This window comes from Mesoplodon bidens (genome assembly GCF_964165515.1).
Source record: "Mesoplodon bidens genome assembly, chromosome: 8".
Lineage (NCBI taxonomy): Eukaryota > Metazoa > Chordata > Mammalia > Artiodactyla > Ziphiidae > Mesoplodon > Mesoplodon bidens.
In genome coordinates, this window is record NC_138165.1 from 98,207,641 (window position 1) to 98,228,143 (window position 20,503).

At 42.7% G+C, this 20,503-nt stretch overlaps 1 protein-coding gene across 1 annotated transcript in view; it reads left to right on the plus strand.

Moving 5' to 3' along the window:
- The window catches only part of SGPP2 (sphingosine-1-phosphate phosphatase 2), a gene marked incomplete at both ends in the record, with an annotated part of 131,169 nt that overhangs the window by 82,193 nt on the left and 28,473 nt on the right, over positions 1–20,503 (plus strand). The window contains 2 exons of the mRNA XM_081242182.1: positions 4,751–4,930; positions 8,395–8,484. Coding sequence (XP_081098308.1) covers positions 4,751–4,930; positions 8,395–8,484 — 270 coding nt within the window. The remainder of the gene's footprint in view (positions 1–4,750; positions 4,931–8,394; positions 8,485–20,503) is intronic.

Consider the following 20,503-nt stretch of genomic DNA (forward strand, 5'->3'; position numbering starts at 1 on the left):
ATTTTGACAGAATTGGTTCTCTAGAGAAGCCTTTTGTCTGCATGGGGTCAACAGTAGACAATCCAGAGAACTGGATTTTCTTTCCACCTATACATTAATTAGGGAAGAAGTAAGCAAGTAGGCTAATTCCTCATCCTGAAACGCTCCGGGGCCCCAGCACCATCAGCACCATGCAGGGGACCCAGCTAGGTTGCTGAGGCGTTAATGAGCTATAATTGCTTCCTGCCTTGCCTCCCGGTGGATTTTCGCTTTTACACATAGGCCTTCGGGGCCTCAGCCCAAAGGAGCTTGATGGATGATGGAACTTAATTTGGTCCCTTTGGGTAGAAGGGCCTTTCAACAATACAGAGCAAAGTCCTCCGTTGAGGGCAAGCCATACTGAGTTAATCATTATACTCTTTTACTGTGAACTAAATGGAGAAATAGTTCTCTTCTGCCACAGTACTCTTTTTAATAGACTTTACTTTTAGAGTAGTTTTAGGTTCACAGCAAAATTGAGCAGGAAGTATAGAGAGTTCCTGTATACCCCCCGCACCCACACATGCATCCTGTCCACCAGAGTAGGACATTTGTTACAACTGAGGATCCTACACTGGCACCCAAAGTCCTTAGTTTACATTAGAGTTCATTCTTGGTGTTGTACATTCCATAGGTTTGGACAAATGTGTAATGATGTGTATTCACCATTAGAGTATCATACAGAATAGTGTCAATGCCCTAAAAATTCTCTGTGCACCACTTACCCATGTCCCCACCCCCCGGCAATCACTGATCTTTTTACCATCTCCATAGTTTGCTTTTATCAAAATGTCATATAGATGAATTCATACAGTATGTAGCCTTTCCATATTGGTTTCTTTCACTTGGTAATATGTGTTTAAGATTCTTCCATGTCTTTTCATGGCTTGAAAGCTCATTTCTTTTAGTGCTATGAAGGTGACTGATCCAGGAAACAGGCGCTTACCAGATACTGAATCTGCCAGTGCCTTGATCTTGCACTTCATCCTCCGGAACTGAGAGAAATAAATTCCTGTTTATAAGCCACCCAGTCTGTGGTTGGTTGTTATAGCAGCCCAAGCTGGCTAAGACAACAGCTTTTTAAGATGTGACTGACATGCAATAAACTTTAAAGCGTATGATTCAATAATTTTTAGTATATTCACAAAGTTTACACATATTTAAAATGTACAACTTGGCACATTTTGATATATATACATACCCCTAAAATTATCACCATAATTAAGACAGACATAATTAAAACATAGTTAAGACATAATTAAAACTTCATTACCCAGAAGTTTCCTCATGCCCATTTGTAATTTCTTTCCCTCCTTTCTGGCCACCACTGATCGGCTTTCTATCCTTTAGAGTCATTTCTATTTCCAAGAATTTTATATAAACAAAATCATAGAGTATGTACTTTTGTTTGTTTTTGTCCTGGCTTCTTCATTCAGCATAATTATTTTAAGATCCATCTATGCTGTAGCATGATATCTATAGTTTATTTTTTTGTTTTTGCTGCGAAGTATTCAGTTGTATGATAATACCACAATTTGTTTATCTATTCACCTGTTGATGGAAATTGGGTTGTTGCTGGTTTGGGGCCATTACAAAGAAGCTGCCATCAATGGTCATATACAAATCTTTGCATGACTTACGCTTTCACTCTTTGAGGGTAAATACCTAGGATTGGCATGGCTGGGTCATATGGAAATCATATGTTTTAACTTTTTAAGAAACTGCCAAACTGCTTTTCCAAAGTGGTTGTATCATTTTGCACCTGCTCCAGGGCTGTGTGAGGGTTCCAGGTACTCCCCATATCCTCCCAACACCTAGTATGGTCAGTTCCTTTCATCTCAGCCATTCTAACTGATGTGTAATGGTGTGCCCCACAATTCAAACTCTGCTGGTCCTAACTGCCTCGGAGGTCCCTCTATATACCACCCACCCAACATCCCTTCTCTAAGTCTTTGCTCATTCTATTCTTGCGAAGTGGATGCTTCTCTATCCACCCCTCGTCTTAAACAATCTTTTAACATTCCACCTCAGTGCTCCTGGTGTCTCCGGTTGAGCCAAAGTCGTCTCTACATATATACATACCCATGTAATTCTGTGTATAATTTTTCTCCAAAGCATATTTGCATTATGAGAGATGCTCTGTGTGATTGTTTTCCCCACTCAAGGTTGGAGACCTAATACAGGGCTGGGCACATCGTAGGTTTGCTGTAATGAATGCAAACTGACAGAGAGGACTTGTCACCCTGTGACTGGTACTCTTTCCCTACAACCTGAAAAACATAGCTCCACTTTCTCTGGTTTGAAGAGCTCTGTCGTGACAGTGATTGCTATTGTGAAACTTATTGATCAGAAACAGTGTGTTGCTATGGGAACACTTTTAAATAAAATGAACAATGGTCCTCATTCTTAAAAACATCCTTCAGATATAGAAGGCAAAAGATAAATGAAGTCGAAGAAACTCATGGACTTCAAGGAAATTAAATTTTGTCTGAGTGAGGGTCACACAGTCTGTCTTCACTCTATGATTTTAACGTTTCCTGTCTGAAGATTCTGTGTATTTTTGAGTGAACTAGAGTTAGTCATAATGCCTGTAATATTCTTTTTGATGTTGATGAGTGGGGAAGGGGCAGGGTTGAGAAACATTTCTATCCTAGCATCTTCTGAGAAATTCTTAGTAGTCAACAACATCTGCAAGTTTTCCAACTCCCCAGAAAATAGTCGGTCTGATGTGGTTTTTATAGGTTCACAGGAGGGAGAGGCAGAAACATAAAAGAGTAAGCTGGTTTCCAAAACAGTAGTTTCTGGTAATAAGGGGATGGTAAAGAGGTTAAGTTTCAAAGTCTGATTAGAAATCGCAGCTATGGAATTTGGAGTGATTGTCACTGAGGCTTTAAAGCCTGTGGATTTGGCCTGCTGTGCACAGACAGTGGCTCTTGATTTTTAACCCAGAGCAAAGTGGCAGCAGAGCACAAAAACATATGCAGCGTCTTCTGGGGGATACTGAGTGTGCTGGGCTAATGTTCAGAATTCACCGGCAACTAGATGAGTTAAAAGAAAGCACCACAATGTGGGAAACTCTAAAGCAATCTGGCTGACTAATCAAAAGTATTTTGAAATAGTCCTTCATAGCGGGTTTTGTTCCAAAGCCAAGTAACTCCATCCATCACAAGCTAAATAAAGCCCTAGTAAGATCAATGCGATCATGGTAAGATGAGGAGGTTTATAATTAAAGCCCATGACAAAGTGACCTGTGCAAGAATACAGTGTAAAGCCGGCCGTGCTTCTCAAATTCTCATGTGCACATGAGCCACCCGGGAGTCTTCTGAAAATGAGGGTTCCAGTTCCGTAGGTACAGGCTGGGGCCTGAGATTCTGCATCTTAAAACAGCTCTCATGTGGTGTGGATGCTGCCTGTCCTCAGACCACACTTTGGGTTGCAAATGCAGAGACTTAAGTGAATGGGTTGCTTCTCCCTCTTTTATAACAGATCACGGAAATGTCCTGTGAAGCTCTCTGACAAAGTAAATAAGTCTATTGTTAACAGTCCTGTTCATCTCAGGAGGGTATGGAAATCAATTCTGATACCTGTGTTGTACTTTAAGGGAAAAAGAGAAAGGGATTTTTTCATTAATGGCATCATGGAAAAAAAATCAATTGAAAAACTTCCAGATTGAGTTGTGTTTATTTTAGGGTTGAAAATAGTCAAGCAATTTATTGTATGATGCTCTCAATTACTGAAAAAAGTTAAACTATATCCAGTATATTGCCTACATATATCAGGAGTAACAGTGGCATTCAAAAGCTTTTAAGCCAGAAGTTCCAGAAGTCACTTCTTTGGTTAAAACTTGAAAAGAAGTGCTGTCTGATTTGAGTATTAGATTCTTTGCCCAGGACCATCCCGAAGGTATTACCGTGGTAGTTTAAGGCACATATTTTTTGAAGCCAAACTCTCTGGATTTGAATCCGTTAAGTCTTGCCACTTACTAACTATGTACAACGGTTTACCCCTCTGTAAAATGGGTCTGCATTCTACAGGTATTATTGGATTAAGTGAGTTAATATTTGTAATGTTCTTAGACCAGTGCTTGGCACACATACCAGCTATACAAATGTTAAATATATGACCAAAATAAGTAAGACATGTGTTAGTGTCATATCTTAGTTGCCCAGTGAGCCTCTGGAATCCAGAAGGGCTGTTTCTCTTTTTTCTTTTTTGTTTTGAAATTTATTCATTTATGTATTTATTTATTTATTTGCTGTGTTGGGTCTTTGTTGCTGTGCCCGGACCTTCCCTGGTTGCAGAGAGCAGGGGCTTCCCTTTGTTGCGGTACGCGGGCCTCTCATAGTGGCTTCTCTTGTTGCGGAGCACGGGCTCCAGGCACGCGGGCTTCAGTAGTTGTGGCTCGTGGGCTCTAGAGCGCAGGCTCAGTAGTTGTGGAGCACAGGCTTAGTTGCTCCGCAGCATGTGGTATCTTCCCGGACCAGGGCTCGAATCCGTGTCCCCTGCATTGGCAGGCGGATTCTTAACCACTGCACCACCAGGGAAGTCCCGGCCTGTTTCTCTTTTTAACAACTAAAATGTCTCCCTACAAGACTTCCCCATAGGCCGCTGGGTCAGAGAGAAAGGTGATTTCAGCCAACCAACAGGAAACCTCAAAATAAATTCATAGAACCTAGGAGTTTATTTATTTTGCTCATTTGGTTAGACTTACCTCCATCCTTTGGTTTGGCAGTTGGTGATGTATATTGGCCAGGTGGCCAAGGATGTCTTGAAGTGGCCCCGCCCCTTCTCCCCTCCTGTTGTGAAACTGGAGAAGAGAGTGATTGCTGAGTATGGGATGCCGTCCACCCACGCCATGGCAGCCACGGCCATCTCCTTCACCCTCCTCATCTCTACCACGGACAGATACCAGGTAAGGCGCACACTCCCCTTCCTCCCGTGTAACGCCATCCGTAAGATGAGGCAGCAGAGAGTTTCCCTTCAGGATTTTCTTTTTTTGAAGGACTTTGAAGTTTATGAAATAAAGATGGGGAACAAAAATGTATTGAGCAGTCAGTGACAATTTCTTTATAAATGAAGTGACCATATGATTTAGTACCCAAAGCAGGTTGTGCCCGAGAGTGAAAGGGGACACCATTAATAATGACAACAGGGGCTTCCCTGGTAGCGCAGTGGTTGAGAGTCCGCCTGCCAATGCAGGGGACACGGGTTCGAGTCCTGGTCTGGGAGGATCCCACATGCCACGGAGCAACTAGGCCCGTGAGCCACAACTACTGAGCCTGCGCATCTGGAGCTTGTGCTCCGCAACAAGAGAGGCCACGATAATGAGAGGCCCGCGCACCGCGATGAAGAGCGGCCCCTGCTTGCCACAACTAGAGAAAGCCCTCGCACAGAAACGAAGACCCAACACAGCAAAAATAAATAAATTAATTTAAAAAAATAATAATGACAACAGCACCACAGACATAACCAGGGTGTGTGGCATCCCGCTTCCGAAAGCATTTTCACCCTGAGCTGCCCGACCAGATGGCACTTGAATAGGTGCTCTCATCCTCTGTTTGCAAGAGACTCGAGGGGTTTATGATCCTAGTAAATGATCCTCCAGGGCTGAGATGATTTCACCAAATCCTCCAGCTACATGTCCCAGGGCCCAGGGTGAAATAGTCTGTTCCCAAGTTAGCCCCCAAAGATGTCTCTGCCTTTTTCGGGGGCTCAACCGTTAGAAATAATCATTCCATACTTTCTAGAAAGCTGTCTAAATGACAGGAGATTAATAAATGTTGAAAAGAGAAGAATTTCACTTAATATCTGCTTAAATGCCAATTATAGTAAGACCTTTTAAAAGTTATATTATTACTGCAATGAAGATTTATTTTTCCTTTCTGAGAACTCTTGCTCTAATTTTGTGCTTAATTTCAGAAATTTTACCTTTTACCCGTTGGAAAATTTAGATTTCATTAACTCTAGCAGTCTTGTATGTAAATGACAGTATTGCTTCTCCTGTCCCTCTACACCAGAAACCCAGGGATGTTCCATGTTCCAGGTTGTACAGAAATGGGGTGTCAGGGCTTCCCTGGTGGCGCAGTGGTTGAGAGTCCACCTGCCGATGCAGGGGACGCGGGTTCTTGCCCCAGTCTGGGAAGATCCCACATGCCGCAGAGCGGCTGGGCCCGTGAGCCGTGGCCGCTGAGCCTGCGCGTCCGGAGCCTGTGCTCCGCAACGGGAGAGGCCACAACAATGAGAGGCCTGCGTACCACAAAAAAAAAAAAAAAAGAAATGGGGTGTCAGCCTGATGTGACTGGAAGAGGGTAAGATTAGTGTCAGGTCCTGGCTCTACCTGGTCCTCTACCTGGTCACCTGGGGTCAGATCTCAGTTTCCTAAATGGGAAAGGGACAAGTATAGTATTATACCCAACTAGGTATAATCTTTTTTTGTAACTTAAATATCATGCCAGGATCAAACAATGTCTGAGCTCCCCCGTACTATCGGAATTAATTGAATGCAGACTTCTGAGCTATGTCATACCCCGTGCCATCTGCCCCAGAAGGACATAGTGGGCCCAACACTGACCCCCATCAGGCTGCTGTCAGCATCCAGAGAAGCCTGTGAACATGCTTCTCTTAGGAAAAAAGCAACAAGTGGCTCTGACTGTAGGAAAGCAACAACAATCATTTATATGCTATTTTAAGGCCACCTGAATCTTCTTAAATATGTCTTTACAGCTTATGTGATGAAACGGTTTTCTTTTCCTTTCTTTTTCTTTTTATTTTTTTGGCCACACCACTCGGCATGTGGGATCTTAATTCCCCAACCAGGGATCAAACCTGTGCCCCCTGCAGTGGAAGTGCGGAGTCTTAATCACTGTACCGCCAGGGAAGTCCCACAATAGTTTTCTTAAGGCCTGAGTTGTTATGCACTTCTTTCCTATTTAATTTTTAATAATAAATATATTCAGCTTTTGGGGTTATTTACTCATGAGTAGCTCTAAAAATGGGTTTATTTATATAAATATGTGTTCAGGAGAATACCAACCTCTAAATTCTGAATGCATTAACTCATTAATTTTCAACACTTTTTCAATTAAAATCAGAGACCCAGTTAATGATAAATCTTAAGAAAAGATGCACAACCCTGTATTATTATACTCAGATGTTGCATTGGAAAGAACATGCTGGGCTTGTACTCAGAAGATGTGGCTTCTGGTTCGGACTGTGTCACTACTGGCTGTGTGACCTTGGGCAAGTCATTGCACATCTCTGAGCCCCGGCTCCTGTTGTGAGGGGTGATGGATGGGCAAGCATCTTTGTGCTAAAGTTCAATACTAATGCAACTTATTATCAAGGTTAAGGGTTTCCTCATTTGTGGACTGGGCTAGTAATAGAACCTATTTCATACGGTTGTGTGAAGATACATGAGATAGTGACCATAAATCACTTCACATAATACAGACAGTTCTCTATCGTCTTTATCCTTAAGACCACAGACGTTAGTACTTGAAGCAACTGGATTATAGCTCTGTGTCTAGCTCATAAGCAGAATATTTGTGTGTTCTTTTTTTTTTTTTTTTTGCGGTACGCGGGCCTCTCACTATTGTGGCCTCTCCTGTTGCGGAGCACAGGCTCCGGACACGCAGGCTCAGCGGCCATGGCTTACGGGCCCAGCCGCTCTGCGGCACGTGGGATCCTCCCGGACCGGGACACGAACTCGCGTCCCCTGCATCGGCAGGCGGATTCTCAACCACTGCGCCACCAGGGAAGCCCTTGTGTGTTCTTTATATGACTCGTCGTTAGCCAGATTCCTCCAGCTGTTTGCATTACTCACGAGCAAATGTCAAGATTCAGTGAAGTCTGGACTCTTGCCTTGACATCTGTACAGAAATATGCCCAGTCTTAACATGCAGCCATTGTTCCCAGGCTTCCTCAAGAAGCTGATTGTCGCCAAGCTTTATCATCACAGCACATGATGGGGAAGTAGCTAGTTGGACTTCCAAATTACAGAACTGTCTATCTACCTTGCCTCTTGGAAATACTGTATATTTCATAAGTTTTCATCTAAAAATAGGTAGAAGTAAAACATTATTTACTCCATTAAAACTTGTAGCACAATAGCTAAGGTCAAGTTTTCTGCTGTGTCTTATTTGCATGTCAATATGTTGTGAGACTTCCTTCCAGAACTGTATTCCTAGGCACCTTCCCCTTCTCTTTCCTTAGTTTTCCCGTTTTTCAAGTGATTTTCGATCATCAGACTGCTGGCCTAAGGAATATGAGATTGCGACTAGGTGTTACGGGATCAGAAATCCTGTTCCCTTCCACAGCATCAAATTGTATGTGTCTGAACCTGACCTAATGTCCTTGTTTTCTCTTCTCCCCCTGCAGTATCCCTTTGTTTTGGGACTGATGATGGCTGTGGTGTTTTCCACGTTGGTGAGTCTCAGCAGACTTTACACTGGGATGCACACAGTACTGGTAAGCCTTTGTGGGCAGGTCTTGGGGTGATTATCTGAATAGGAGTGTGGCTAGTATGTGTTTATTAAGTTATTTGCATATGTAATTATATTTCCCATCAGGCCAATGAATTAAGGAATTATTATCATATGGCACATGTATAATAATAGTAATGAATCATTAAGATGATCTGAAGGAGGCTGAACTGGGCTAGACCCTCATGACTTTGAAGATTGGCTAGAATGGTAACAAAGATTCAGGTAGTTTGTTTACATGCTGGTTCACTGATGATGCAACACGAGGTGCAGAAAAACACCCAGGGTGAGGGATGTGAGTGATGGATGAAGTTCTCCACTTGGTCCTCGAAGATGTGGGTATGAAATTTGGGGGTCTCAGCTGCCCTTGCAGGGTAGGAGTCCCACCAGGTCAAAAGAGCCCAAAATCATGAGCTTGCTTCCTTCCATACTGGGTTTGCATTTAAAGAGCTGTCCATGTTTTTACCGTATTAGGAATTTTTTTCAGGGCTTCCATAGTTAGCACAGTTAAAATTACTCAGTTCTATTTCCTAGTGTTGCAGCCAGCTACCTTGGAGTTCCAGAGCATAATGCTGGCCATGGTTTACCAAGGGCACTATTTATCATCATAATTGCTGCAAGAAAGTTTTTAAAAAGGACTAGGTCCTTGCTTATTGTGTTACTCTTCATGTGAAGCTGAAAAATTATGTTAGCAAAAGACCTCAGAGGGAGCTTCCCTGGTGGTGCAGTGGTTGAGAGTCCGCCTGCCGATGCAGGGGATACGGGTTTGTGCCCCGGTCCAGGAAGATCCCACATGCCGTGGAGCGGCTGGGCCCGTGAGCCATGGCCGCTGAGCCTGCGCGTCCGGAGCCTGTGCTCCGCAACGGGAGAGGCCACAACAGTGAGAGGCCCGCGTACCGCCAAAACAAGAAAAAAAAAAAAAAAAAACAGACCTCAGAGGGAAAGGCCGGCCTTCACTGGCCCTCTTGTTTCTCTTCCTGGTACCCTGATGTTGGTCATCCTGGGAAAGGTGGGGGGAGGTGTGGAATGGCAGAAGCCGCAGAGGTGAGGTGAACAGATTTAGGGAGAGAGTTTGTCGAAATGGACAGAAGAAAACAGGGAGGAAGTAAACCCGGAGAAAGACGTTTGTGGCTGCATGAGATTCAGAGAGCAACATCATGCTTTCCCTCTTAAGAAAAAAACAAATTAGGGCTTCCCTGGTGGCACGGTGGTTGAGAGTCCGCCTGCCGATGCAGGGGACGCGGGTTCGTGCCCCGGTCCGGGAAGACCCCACATGCCGCGGAGCGGCTGGGCCCGTGAGCCATGGCCTCTGAGCCTGCACGTCCGGAGCCTGTGCTCCACAACGGGAGAGGCCACAACAGTGAGAGGCCCGTGTACCGCAAAACAAAACAAAAACAAATTATAACTCCAAGGAAAGCGGGGACGTGAGTGGAGTCAGGGCTGGACCCAGGGTGAGGCAAGTCAGGCAGGAAATTGAAGGGATGCCAAACAACTCCAGAATCAAAAGAAATGATTTTCACGTGACACTTAAAAAATCAAAATCAATGCAGAAACTTTCCATGATGAACAAAATGTCGCAGCCTGCAGTAAAGTCCTGCATTTGTGTGACCTTGCTGGTTTTGCCCTACCCTGATCCTGGAGTGCTGCCCGGTGCAAGGGGGCCCAGATTTTGAAAATACGACGGGAGCAGTTAGGGGTCAGCCTTATTATCTACCTACCAAGACACGTCCCTGCTGTTCCCGTCCCCTTGCACAGTGTGTCTCATGGCTTCTAAGACTTAAGGGGAAAGGGGAAAGAGCATTCTCAATTTGCTACACCGCTGCTCTTCATTATAAAGGGTTCTCTCCAAATACGTCCACAGACTTAAATATGGAATGAAGCAGAACCCTCTCGGGTGTTTGAGTATTTCTTTTATCTGGGGCTACTTTTTAATTTCCATTGGTTTTAATAAAAAGCGATCTTAGGAACTCAGGTTAAAATTAAAACCAAAGTAAACATGAGAATGTGGAGCTGCAGACATGAATAGAGGGCACAGAAAACCCACCTCAATAAAAATCCAGCTACGTGTCTGTCTTTAGTTTTAAAAGTGGGTTAGGGGGTAGGGAAGCACAGATTTGTGGGGAAGATCGTTTAGACCTCTCTTTGAGATGCAAGGAATGGGTCCCACCACTCATTTTGGAGCATCCGTTCCAAAAAAAAACTGGAACAAGGGGCAGTAGCAACTATGCCTCCCACCCCCATCCTGCTCCACCATTGCTGTGCAGGACTCCTTCACACGTATAATTTTGTCTCATAAAGACCTGAGACGCTGGACTTCCCTGATGGTCTAGTGGTTAAGACTCCACGCTTCTAAAGCAGGGGTGTGGGTTCGATCCCTGCTCGGGGAACTAAGATCCCACATGCTGCACAGCATGACCAAAAACAAATTTTAAAAACTTTTTTAACAAATTTAAAAAAAAAACAACAATTTAAAAGAAAAACAACAAATTAAAAAAAAAAATTTTTTATTAAAAAAAAAACAAATTAAAAAAAAAAAAAAAGATCTGAAACCCTGACTCAGGCCCAGGTCTAAGTCAGGCTCCAGAGCCAAAGACATGGCCCAGGGTAGAATGGTACATAATTTCTAGTAGCAAAGGGGAATGGTTCCTTTTAATAGAAAGACGGAGTTGAATTATGGATTGGTTGTCTTTTTTTAGCAGCAACTTAATAAGCTTCTGCAGGGTGACAGGCTTGGAGCTAGATCTAGAAGATACTGAGGTAAACAAAACCTATCTCACCCTCCCTGGTGTCCAAATCTATTGATGGAGACAGATGTATGAGCTACTAATTGCTGGCTGTGATAAGTATTATAATTAGCATGGAACAGCTGGATCAGGCCAACTGAGGTGGTGTGCCTCTCCTCTGGACTCTTCACATTCTCTAGGGACTGCCACACACTGGTGGTTCTCAACCTTGGCTGCACATTCAAATCCCATGGAAAACTTTAAAGAAAATATTTGGGGATGTTTGGACATCTAGGATCATAGCAGCAGCATTATTCACAGTAGCCAAAATGTAGAAGCAACCCAAGTGTCCATTGATGGATGAATGGATAAATAACATGTGATAGATACACACAGTGGAATATTACTCAACCTTGAAAAGGAAGGAAATTCTGACACACACTAGAGCATGGAAGAAACGTGAAGACATCACGCTAAGTGAAATAAACCAATCACCAAAGACAAATACTCTATGATTTTGCTTATATTCATAAAGACAGACAATAGAAGGTGGTTCCCAGAACCTGAGGGGAGGGGGAATGAGGAGTTATCATTTAACGGGTACAGAGTTTCAGTTTGGGAAGATGAAAAAGTTCTGGAGGTGGACAGTGGTGATGTTGTCCAACAATGTAAATGTACCTAATACCACTGAACTGTATACTTTAAAACGGTTAAGATGGTAAATTTTATGCTATGTGGGGTTTTTACCACAATAAAAGATACAGTCCTAAGCATTGGTGTTTTTTCAAAGTTCCTCAGTTGATTTCAGTGTGCAGCCAGGGTTGAGAGCCATCTATTAGACTGTCCCTTAGAGCTGGGCCAGGGCACAAGCCTGGACAAAAGAAGAGCTGGAAGGAAAGTGGGGACAGGTGCTGTATAGGCAGCCACTGTGTCCACAGCGTGAATGGCTCTAATTGCACCCAGCTGGGAGGCTCACAGCACACTGAGTCATTCAGGTGGCTGCCAGCTTCATATAAATGGTTTTCCGTGCATAAAGAGGAAGAACAGTTCACAGAGAAGCAGTCATTTGCTTATCTCGCCTGTTAAGAAATCTCTCTTGTCGAAGGTGAGTGGTTTGCTGTGAGATCAGCCTTCTGGACAGGCTCTGGCTGACTCCTGGGCACGTCTGAGTGAAGCATGGGGAGACATTGCACCGGCACGTGGTGTCACCATCCGGCCAAACCAGCTCTGGCATTGCTTCTATCTACCAGGACGCCCAAGGGAGAAACCTGGGCGCTGTGCTAGGTCTTCTCTTCCCACACCCATCAGTCAGGGAGTCATCAAGTCAAATTAGTTCTGACTCTTAAAGATGTCTTAAAGCTTTTCTTACACCACTGCCAGGATACTATTTCCAAATCTGATGATGCTCTTCCATGCATGGAAACGTTTCTCCATCTCCTGAGGAACAACACAGGTAGCCCCAGATGGGGCCTTTGGGGGAATCGACCTTTGAGAGAAGTCAGCACTGTTTATGGCAAAACATGGAAATAAAACACAGGGGCCCTGATGACATTCTTGTACCATACCTGGGGCCACACTACCTCTAGGCTGGCTGTTCCTTTTTGCCCAAGCTGATTTTTATTGAAATTGTGTTTCCCATAGTAAAAAGCATCCTAACCAATGATTTACAGAAATAATTTTTTGGTGTATAATTTCATGTTCTCTTGGTTTGAAAAGTAAGCCAATTACAGCCAGCTGAAGGGGCAGGGGAGAGGGTAGAATGGCCTGGAAAGGTGTGGTAGCCCGTGGGATCCAACACAGATGGGGCCGAACAACTAAGCTTCGTACGTGTCTTCCTCTCCCTGCAGAGTGCCACGGTGCACAGAACGCAGATCCTAACAACTTCTCTCTCAGATGCAGACCTTCACTCTCAGAGATGAAACTTTGATTGGACTGGGGGTTACCCTTGGGCATGGGAGCCTGACAGGGAGGCAGGGTTGCAGAGCAGAGACAGGGCCCCAGAAACCACCCCTGTGGGCTGCAAAGGCAGTGCCCAAAGAACAGGAACTGGAAAAACAACCCAGTAAGTAACTTCACCATGATTGAGAATGCCCAAACTCAAGTGGTTACCTTGTGCATGAGTCAGGATGCCTTGAATGCAAATAACAGAAACCAGCACAAACTTGTTGAAGCTGGAAAGGAAATACACTGTTTTTTTTTTTTTTTTTTCTTTTTTTGGCGGTACGCGGGCCTCTCACTGTTGCGGCCTCTCCCGTTGTGGAGCACAGGCTCCGGACGCGCAGGCTCAGCGGCCATGGCTCACGGGCCCAGCCGCTCTGCGGCACGTGGGATCCTCCCGGACCAGGGCACGAACCCGTGTCCCCTGCATTGGCAGGCGGACTCTCAACCACTGCGCCACCAGGGAAGCCCATACACTGGTTTTTATAACCACACTGTAGGAAGGGCAGAGGTGCAGGTGGCCACTGGGAGTGTGGGACTCTGGGTCTAGATCTCTATTGCAAGTCTCTGCCACTCTTTCCCTAGGTTCTTTCTTTTCTTTTCTTTTCTTTATGGCTGTGTTGGGTCTTAGTTGCGGTGCGTGGGCTTCTCATTGTCATGGCTTCTCTTGTTGCGGAGCACGGGCTGTAGGCATGCAGGCTTCAGTAGTTGTGGCACGTGGCCTCAGTAGTTGTGGCTTGCGGGCTCTAGAGCTCAGGCTCAGTAGTTGTGGCACATGGGCTTAGTTGCCTTGTGGCAAGTGGGATCTTCCCAGGCCAGGGCTTGAACCCTTGTCCCTTGCATTGGCAGGCAGATTCTTAACCACTGTGCCACCAGGGAAGCCCCCTAGGTCATTTCTATATCTCTACATGGTGGATCCATCCTCTTGGGCTGCCTTCTCTCTGATGCTAGACCCAAGGCTTAAATTCTTTCTGCGTCACTCCTGAGAATATTCTAGTGGAGACTTTCATTGGCCTGGCCTGGATTATGGGTCTCTTGCTGTACCAAACACTGTCCAAGGGGTTGCAGGGGATTGTGATTGGACGAGCTGGGCCAGAAGCCAGCCTATGTGAACAGGGGCTGATTGGCAGTGACGGTTAGGGTTAGTACTGGCGTGTGAGAGGGCCTCTTCTCCAAAATAAAATGCATCTGTTGCCAGAAGACGGCAGGCAAAGCACCAGTGACATACTTTGTACATTGACATCATTGCATTTTCCTACTGTTTGAAAGACTCAAAAATGGGGCGTTATGTTTGTGGGGAAAGGAGGACTAGAGAAAATCAAGAAGGCTGATCGTACTGTGTTTGTGAAACCTGAAATAACTCAACTTATACGGAATTGATTTTAAGTCTTTTAACTGATAACGCAATCATCCCTAATATATGATCAGTAAAATTAGCCAGAATTGTTGTTGTTGTTGTTAGGTTAGTGAATAGTTCCATTATTTTAAACTTGAGTTAGCTGAGATGCTGTTCTATTTTATTGTCCCTAAATTGCTTGATCTGTGAATAATTATATAGATATTAGGTTTTATTTGCTTACTCATTTTTTCCCCCTAAATATTGCTTTAGTTTTGGTTGGAGTTGGAGAATGTTGAAAAGGTTTCTCAAATATTCAATTATCTGCAGACCATACAAAACTATGTTCTGGCTTTGGACTAGAGCATTTTGGGTGTGTTTTTTCAAGTTCTTTGAAACTACTTAAAAAAAAAAAAACTTACTTCAAACTGCCTTACTTAACATAGAGAGAAAGCGAATTGTAATATAAATTACACCCTACAAAGATCTACTTTGTTATACCCTGTTGGGTGAGTTAGTTACTGAGATAAAAAGGGAATTTGGTTGTGCTTCTAGGCATCAGTCACCACAATATTATACACATTCTTTTCTCTTTACCTTGGAGAGAAATATTTTTACCCTTTCATTAAAATAGAGGATTATTTCTGGATTCAAAAGTAATAAGTACTCATGGTAGAACACTCTTGCCCTCTTGTTTTTAAAGTTGTTGTTGTTGTGTGTGTGTGTTTAAGACAAAATAAATTGCCATTAATCAAACCACCGCACGAGGAGTTCAGACAGCCATTTGTTAGGACGATACAAAGGGAGACTGAAGGCACTTTATGCTTCTATATTAATTGAACCAAAATTAGGACTTTGCACAGTTTCCAGCAAGAACTGCTCATGGTTTGTATTCCTAACAACAAACATAGGCAAATTAATTTTTTATCTCCTTTCTCAGTGCCGTCTAAAAAGCCACAGTTGGGGTAACTTTTTCCACCTGTTGTGTAAGTGTGAGGTGCATCGACTACTGGAAATGCCCTAAATCTAGGACGGGGAGCTGGACTGAGCCTTGAGTACAGCCCACAGAAGATACACAAAGATAGAAGTTGGTCAAAGCACCAGAATCACGCAGAGTTCACAGGTCCCTAGGGGCAGTGGGCCAAGCCCTAAAGGGCTGAAGCAGGCACAGTCTGGTCCTGGGCCAGTTTGCCTCAGACCAGAAGCTACTTATGTCCTTCCTCCTGCAATTGTTGGCCTCTAACATTCTGTGGCCTGGAGCCTCAGAAGCTGCTCCAGTAGGATGTGTTGTCAGGCCTGCCAGAGTGTGACAACCAACAGTTAGTCTGATGGGGGAGGGGAGCCAATGTCTGGGCAGCCTAGCCAAATGGACTAGGCCTGCAGCTACAGAGATGGTCCCTTGAGGCTGAGTTGGGCAGGTGAGGTGGTGATGGGGAAGCAGGTAGTTTACCTCAGTGAGAATGACACCAAAGTACCTGTACAGCCCAGATTGCTGAAGAGGGAGCTCAGGTAAATGCTTAAGGTCTAGATTGTATTGAGAATGCATTCACTTTTCCCAACTACTCATGAAAAACAAGCACATTCAGATACAGAGTACAGATTTGAGATGCAGCACTACCATGGGTTGTATTTGTGTTCTACATGAGTCCCATTTACTACTAAAATAAGAGTAAGGGATCAGATTAAACCTTGTGTAGAAGCCAGTCTCCATTTTTCTTTCTTTTCCTAGGTTATTGCTTTTTGGATCATATAGTGTGTTACAGTCTCATTGAAGGGTGAAGTTTTTCTGTAAGCTTATAATCGTGTGCCTCTTTTTTTTTTTTTTTTTTTTTTAAAGAAAATTAAATGTATTTCTCACACCAGAAACCAGAGTGGTCCAGACTGGTGGGTCAGTTGGGGATCTGGCTTCTTTCCATCTTGTAATTGTATGCCTCTCTTAATGGAAAAAGCACTGTCTTCAAAATTTGTTTGTGAAATCAATGTTTGTAAAATGAATCATACCTTCCCATTTATTTACATGATTTTTTAAAAAAAATTCTTTGGCCCCTTGGGGAAATTTATACACAAATTTCTGCCATAAATGCTCACTGTTGCTGTGACATTCCTGAAAATATTGGCATGCACTGGCACTTTATTTTCATTTCAGCTCTCTAAGTCATTACTACTTTGTCCTACTAGTGGAACAAAGAGAAAGGGATATGAAATGCTTTGCCATGATTCAACTAACCACTGAAACCAGAGAATAAAACTGTATTTCTGAACCAAATCCAATCATAGGAAGAAAATTCAATCCAGTTTCATAAACTATTCACCTTCTTCAGAAGGCAGATGAACCCCTTAGAAAAGAAGAATCCTGCATATTTAATATCAGTAGTTCAAAGCCATGAAGGCAGAAGCAAACCCAACGTGCTGGGGTGAAGTGACTTTTTGTCTGCCTCAGCCAGGAAGCCTCCTATATTCTTCATGCTGTTTCTCCAAACAAACACTTGGAAAAATTAATATAAGTGAATATTTATGTAAACATAAAATAGAGAAAGACCTTTCTAGGCATGATATTAAATGTGATAATTCACAAAAGAAAAGATTAGAAGAGCTGATTACATCCATTTTTTAAAAGCTTCTGTATATAAAAAAATATATATTAAGCAACAGGCAAAGGATTAATATAATAAAGCAAAAGCCCAGCATACAAACAGACAGGAACAGGCAGTTCCCGAAAGAAAAAATAAAAATGTCCAATAAATATAAGGAGCCAATTCCACCTGTATTTACAGGGATATAAAAAAAGTCATAAAACAAGTACAAATAAAAATGAGATGTCATTTTAAAATTTTTGCCTGTGAGATGGGTAAAAAATTAAAAGACGGCAATCGATGTTGATAAGGGATTGAATAATGGGATATTCTCCTAAGGGACTTTTTCATGTAATATGTATCAAAAGCAGTAAAATGTATGATGCCTACCGTTTGACCCAGGAATTCTTTGAGAATTTCTCCTGAAGAACAATTGAACAAATACATACATTTGAATAAGGTTAGAGTGTTATTTCAAACAGTAAAACATGGAAAACAACTAAATGTGCAACAATAAGGAACTGCCAGATTGAATTAATTGTATATCAGGATATGGAACAATATTCAGCTGTTGAACATTATGTAATTAAATATTTATTGATAATAGCAGTTTTGTTTATAACGTCTAAAAATTGGAAACAGTGCAGATGCCTTTCAACCGGTAAACTGATTAACAGACCTTGGTACATCCACACGATGGATTATACTCCACAATAATGAGGAACAAACTACTGTTTCATGTAATATGTTGGATGATCCTGTCTTGTTTTTTCTTATAAGTTTATTGAGATATTATTGATATAGAACATATGTAAGTTTAAGGTGTATAATATGATAATTAGGTATACATATATATTGCAGAATGGTAACCACAAAAAAGTTAATTAACACCCCTAGCCCCTCACATAATTACCTTTTTTTTTTTTTTGGTGGTGATAACATTTAAGATCTACTCTCTTACAACTTTCAATTGTATAATACAGTATAATACAGTTTGTTAATTATAGACACGATGCTGTTCATTAGATTCCCCAGAACTTATTCACCTTATAGCTAGAAGTTTGTACCCTTTGATCAACATCTCCCCATTATCCCCACCTCCCAGCCTCAGGCAACCACCATTCTACTATTTCTATGAGTTTGGCTTTTTTAGATTTCACTTATAAGTGAGATCATATAGTATTTGTCTTTCTCTGTCTGACTTATTTCACTTAGCATAAATGCCTGTAAGGTCCATCAGTGTTGCTGAAAAAGGCAGGCTTTCCTTCTTTATTATATATATATTTTATATATATTCATATATATATGATGTTCTCTTTTGAATTATGCTAAGTGAAAGAAGCCAGAATCAAAAGGCTACATATTATATGATTAATTTATATTATGTCAGGAAAAGGCAAAATTGTGGTGATGGAGAAAATATCAGTGGTTGCCTGGAGTTACGGTGGTGGCAAGGCTTGCCTGGAAAGGACCAGCGAAAGAGTTTTGGGGGTGATGATGCCATTGTTCCATATCCTGATGGTCGTGGTTGTTACCTAAGTCTATATATTTGTCGAAACTCATAGAACTGTAAATGAAAACAACGAATTTTAGTGTATGTAAATTTAAAAATTAAATTATACTCTTAAATATAAGAAAAGGCAGAGGGGTCTGGGGAGAGGGAGAGAAATACAACTTGTAGAAAAATAAAGGCTAAAAAGACCCCAATTTTTTTTTTTTTTTGTGGTACGCGGGCCTCTCACTGTTGTGACCTCTCCTGTTGCGGAGCACAGGCTCCGGACATGCAGGCTCAGCGGCCATGGCTCACGGGCCCAGCCGCTCCGCGGCATGTGGGATCTTCCTGGACCGGGGCACCAACCCGTATCCCCTGCATCGGCAGGCGGACTCTCAACCACTGCGCCACCAGGGAAGCCCAAGACTCCAATTTTAAGGAAAAAAAAAAACTGTAACACAATAATCTGCTCCAATATATCACTGAGTGAGAAAAGCAGGGTATTTCTCTCTGGTGCATTTTGCACAACGCTCCTGAAAACAGCTGTCCCATGAGATTCCCTGGTGAAAATAAAAGGATTCCTCAAGCAGTCTGTGACAAGGGTTCTGCCCCTCCTCAACCTAATACACAGTAGTATATAAAGGTTCTTAAACATTTGAAATCAAAGAAACCAGTATAATGTTGCTCACCCAAGGTTCTATCCCATTTAATCCAGTCCAGGAAATTCTGAGTGCTTACTTTAAAATGCACTGTAGGTCTCTGGCCAACTCTTTATTATTCCCTTGGAGATTTCTGAATTTCAAATTGTTTTCTTTTTCCTGCTTTGTATGTTTCTGGACTCCTCCCTAGCAACTACTGATGGATGCTTGATAAATGCTAATTAAACAACAGGATTTTATTTAAAAACAACAAAAGCCCAAGATTCTACATTAGAGTAGGAAATAGAATCAACTCTAGGTATGTTAAGCAAAGTGGAATTTAATACAGGAAATGTGGTGCCTACAGAATGTTGGAAGGGCTTGATGAGCAGGGAGAGCCCACTGCTCTCCCTGTCACCCAGAAGTCGAAGTGCTGCTGGCGACTTGTCACCACCGTGCTCACGGTCTTCCCCTCTGGGCACTCACCAACCAAATGAGCAGATGCTAGACTGGAGCCTCTGTGACCCGACTTTGCCTCTAGAAAACCAGGAGCTGGATTCCCCAACCTATTGCTGCAACTCACCTTCCTGTGATGTTGCAGGATCCCAGGAGCAGCAGGAGGAAGGTAGCCTCCACCGCTTTTCCACTTTCCAAATTCTGCACGAATGCATCTAAATGGTGGAACCTGATTTCCAGAGGAGCCAAGGGAATGTCGTTTTTTATCTTTCCCACATCTCAAGTTCAGGGGGAGGCAGGAATGGACACAGGGTGCTAGTTAAAAATTTCCATTGTGCTTTGGGATCCCTTTTCCCATTGTCATCTGGTTTCTTCTAAGCATACTGTGGGAAACTCTGCTTAGGATAATTTCCTAGAAGTGAGCATCCTAGGGAAAACTATGACATTTTACCAACAGAAAAAGCAAGAATGTGAATTTCCTGACATTTGTTTCTTTTAACATTAAATACAAATATTTCTATTCCAGTAGATAAAAGGACACTTGAGAGATTTTCATTCAAAGTCCCTTAGGTCACCTAACATTTTAATGTAGAAATATCACTTTCATATCAGTAAGAGCAGGCTATAATATAAGCGTATGATTGGTTATATTCATGTCTGTCTTCCCAGTAGATTGTGAGTGCCTTGAGGCTAAGAATCTTATTTTCTTCACCTTTGTTTGCCCCAGAGTTCCCAACAGAGTGTCTGACAGTAAGTTCACAGTAAATGTGGAGTGGATTGTAATGGATATCATCTGTTACCTGTTCATAAATCAGTCTTTTTTATTTCTTTGTACTTTATTGAGTCAGA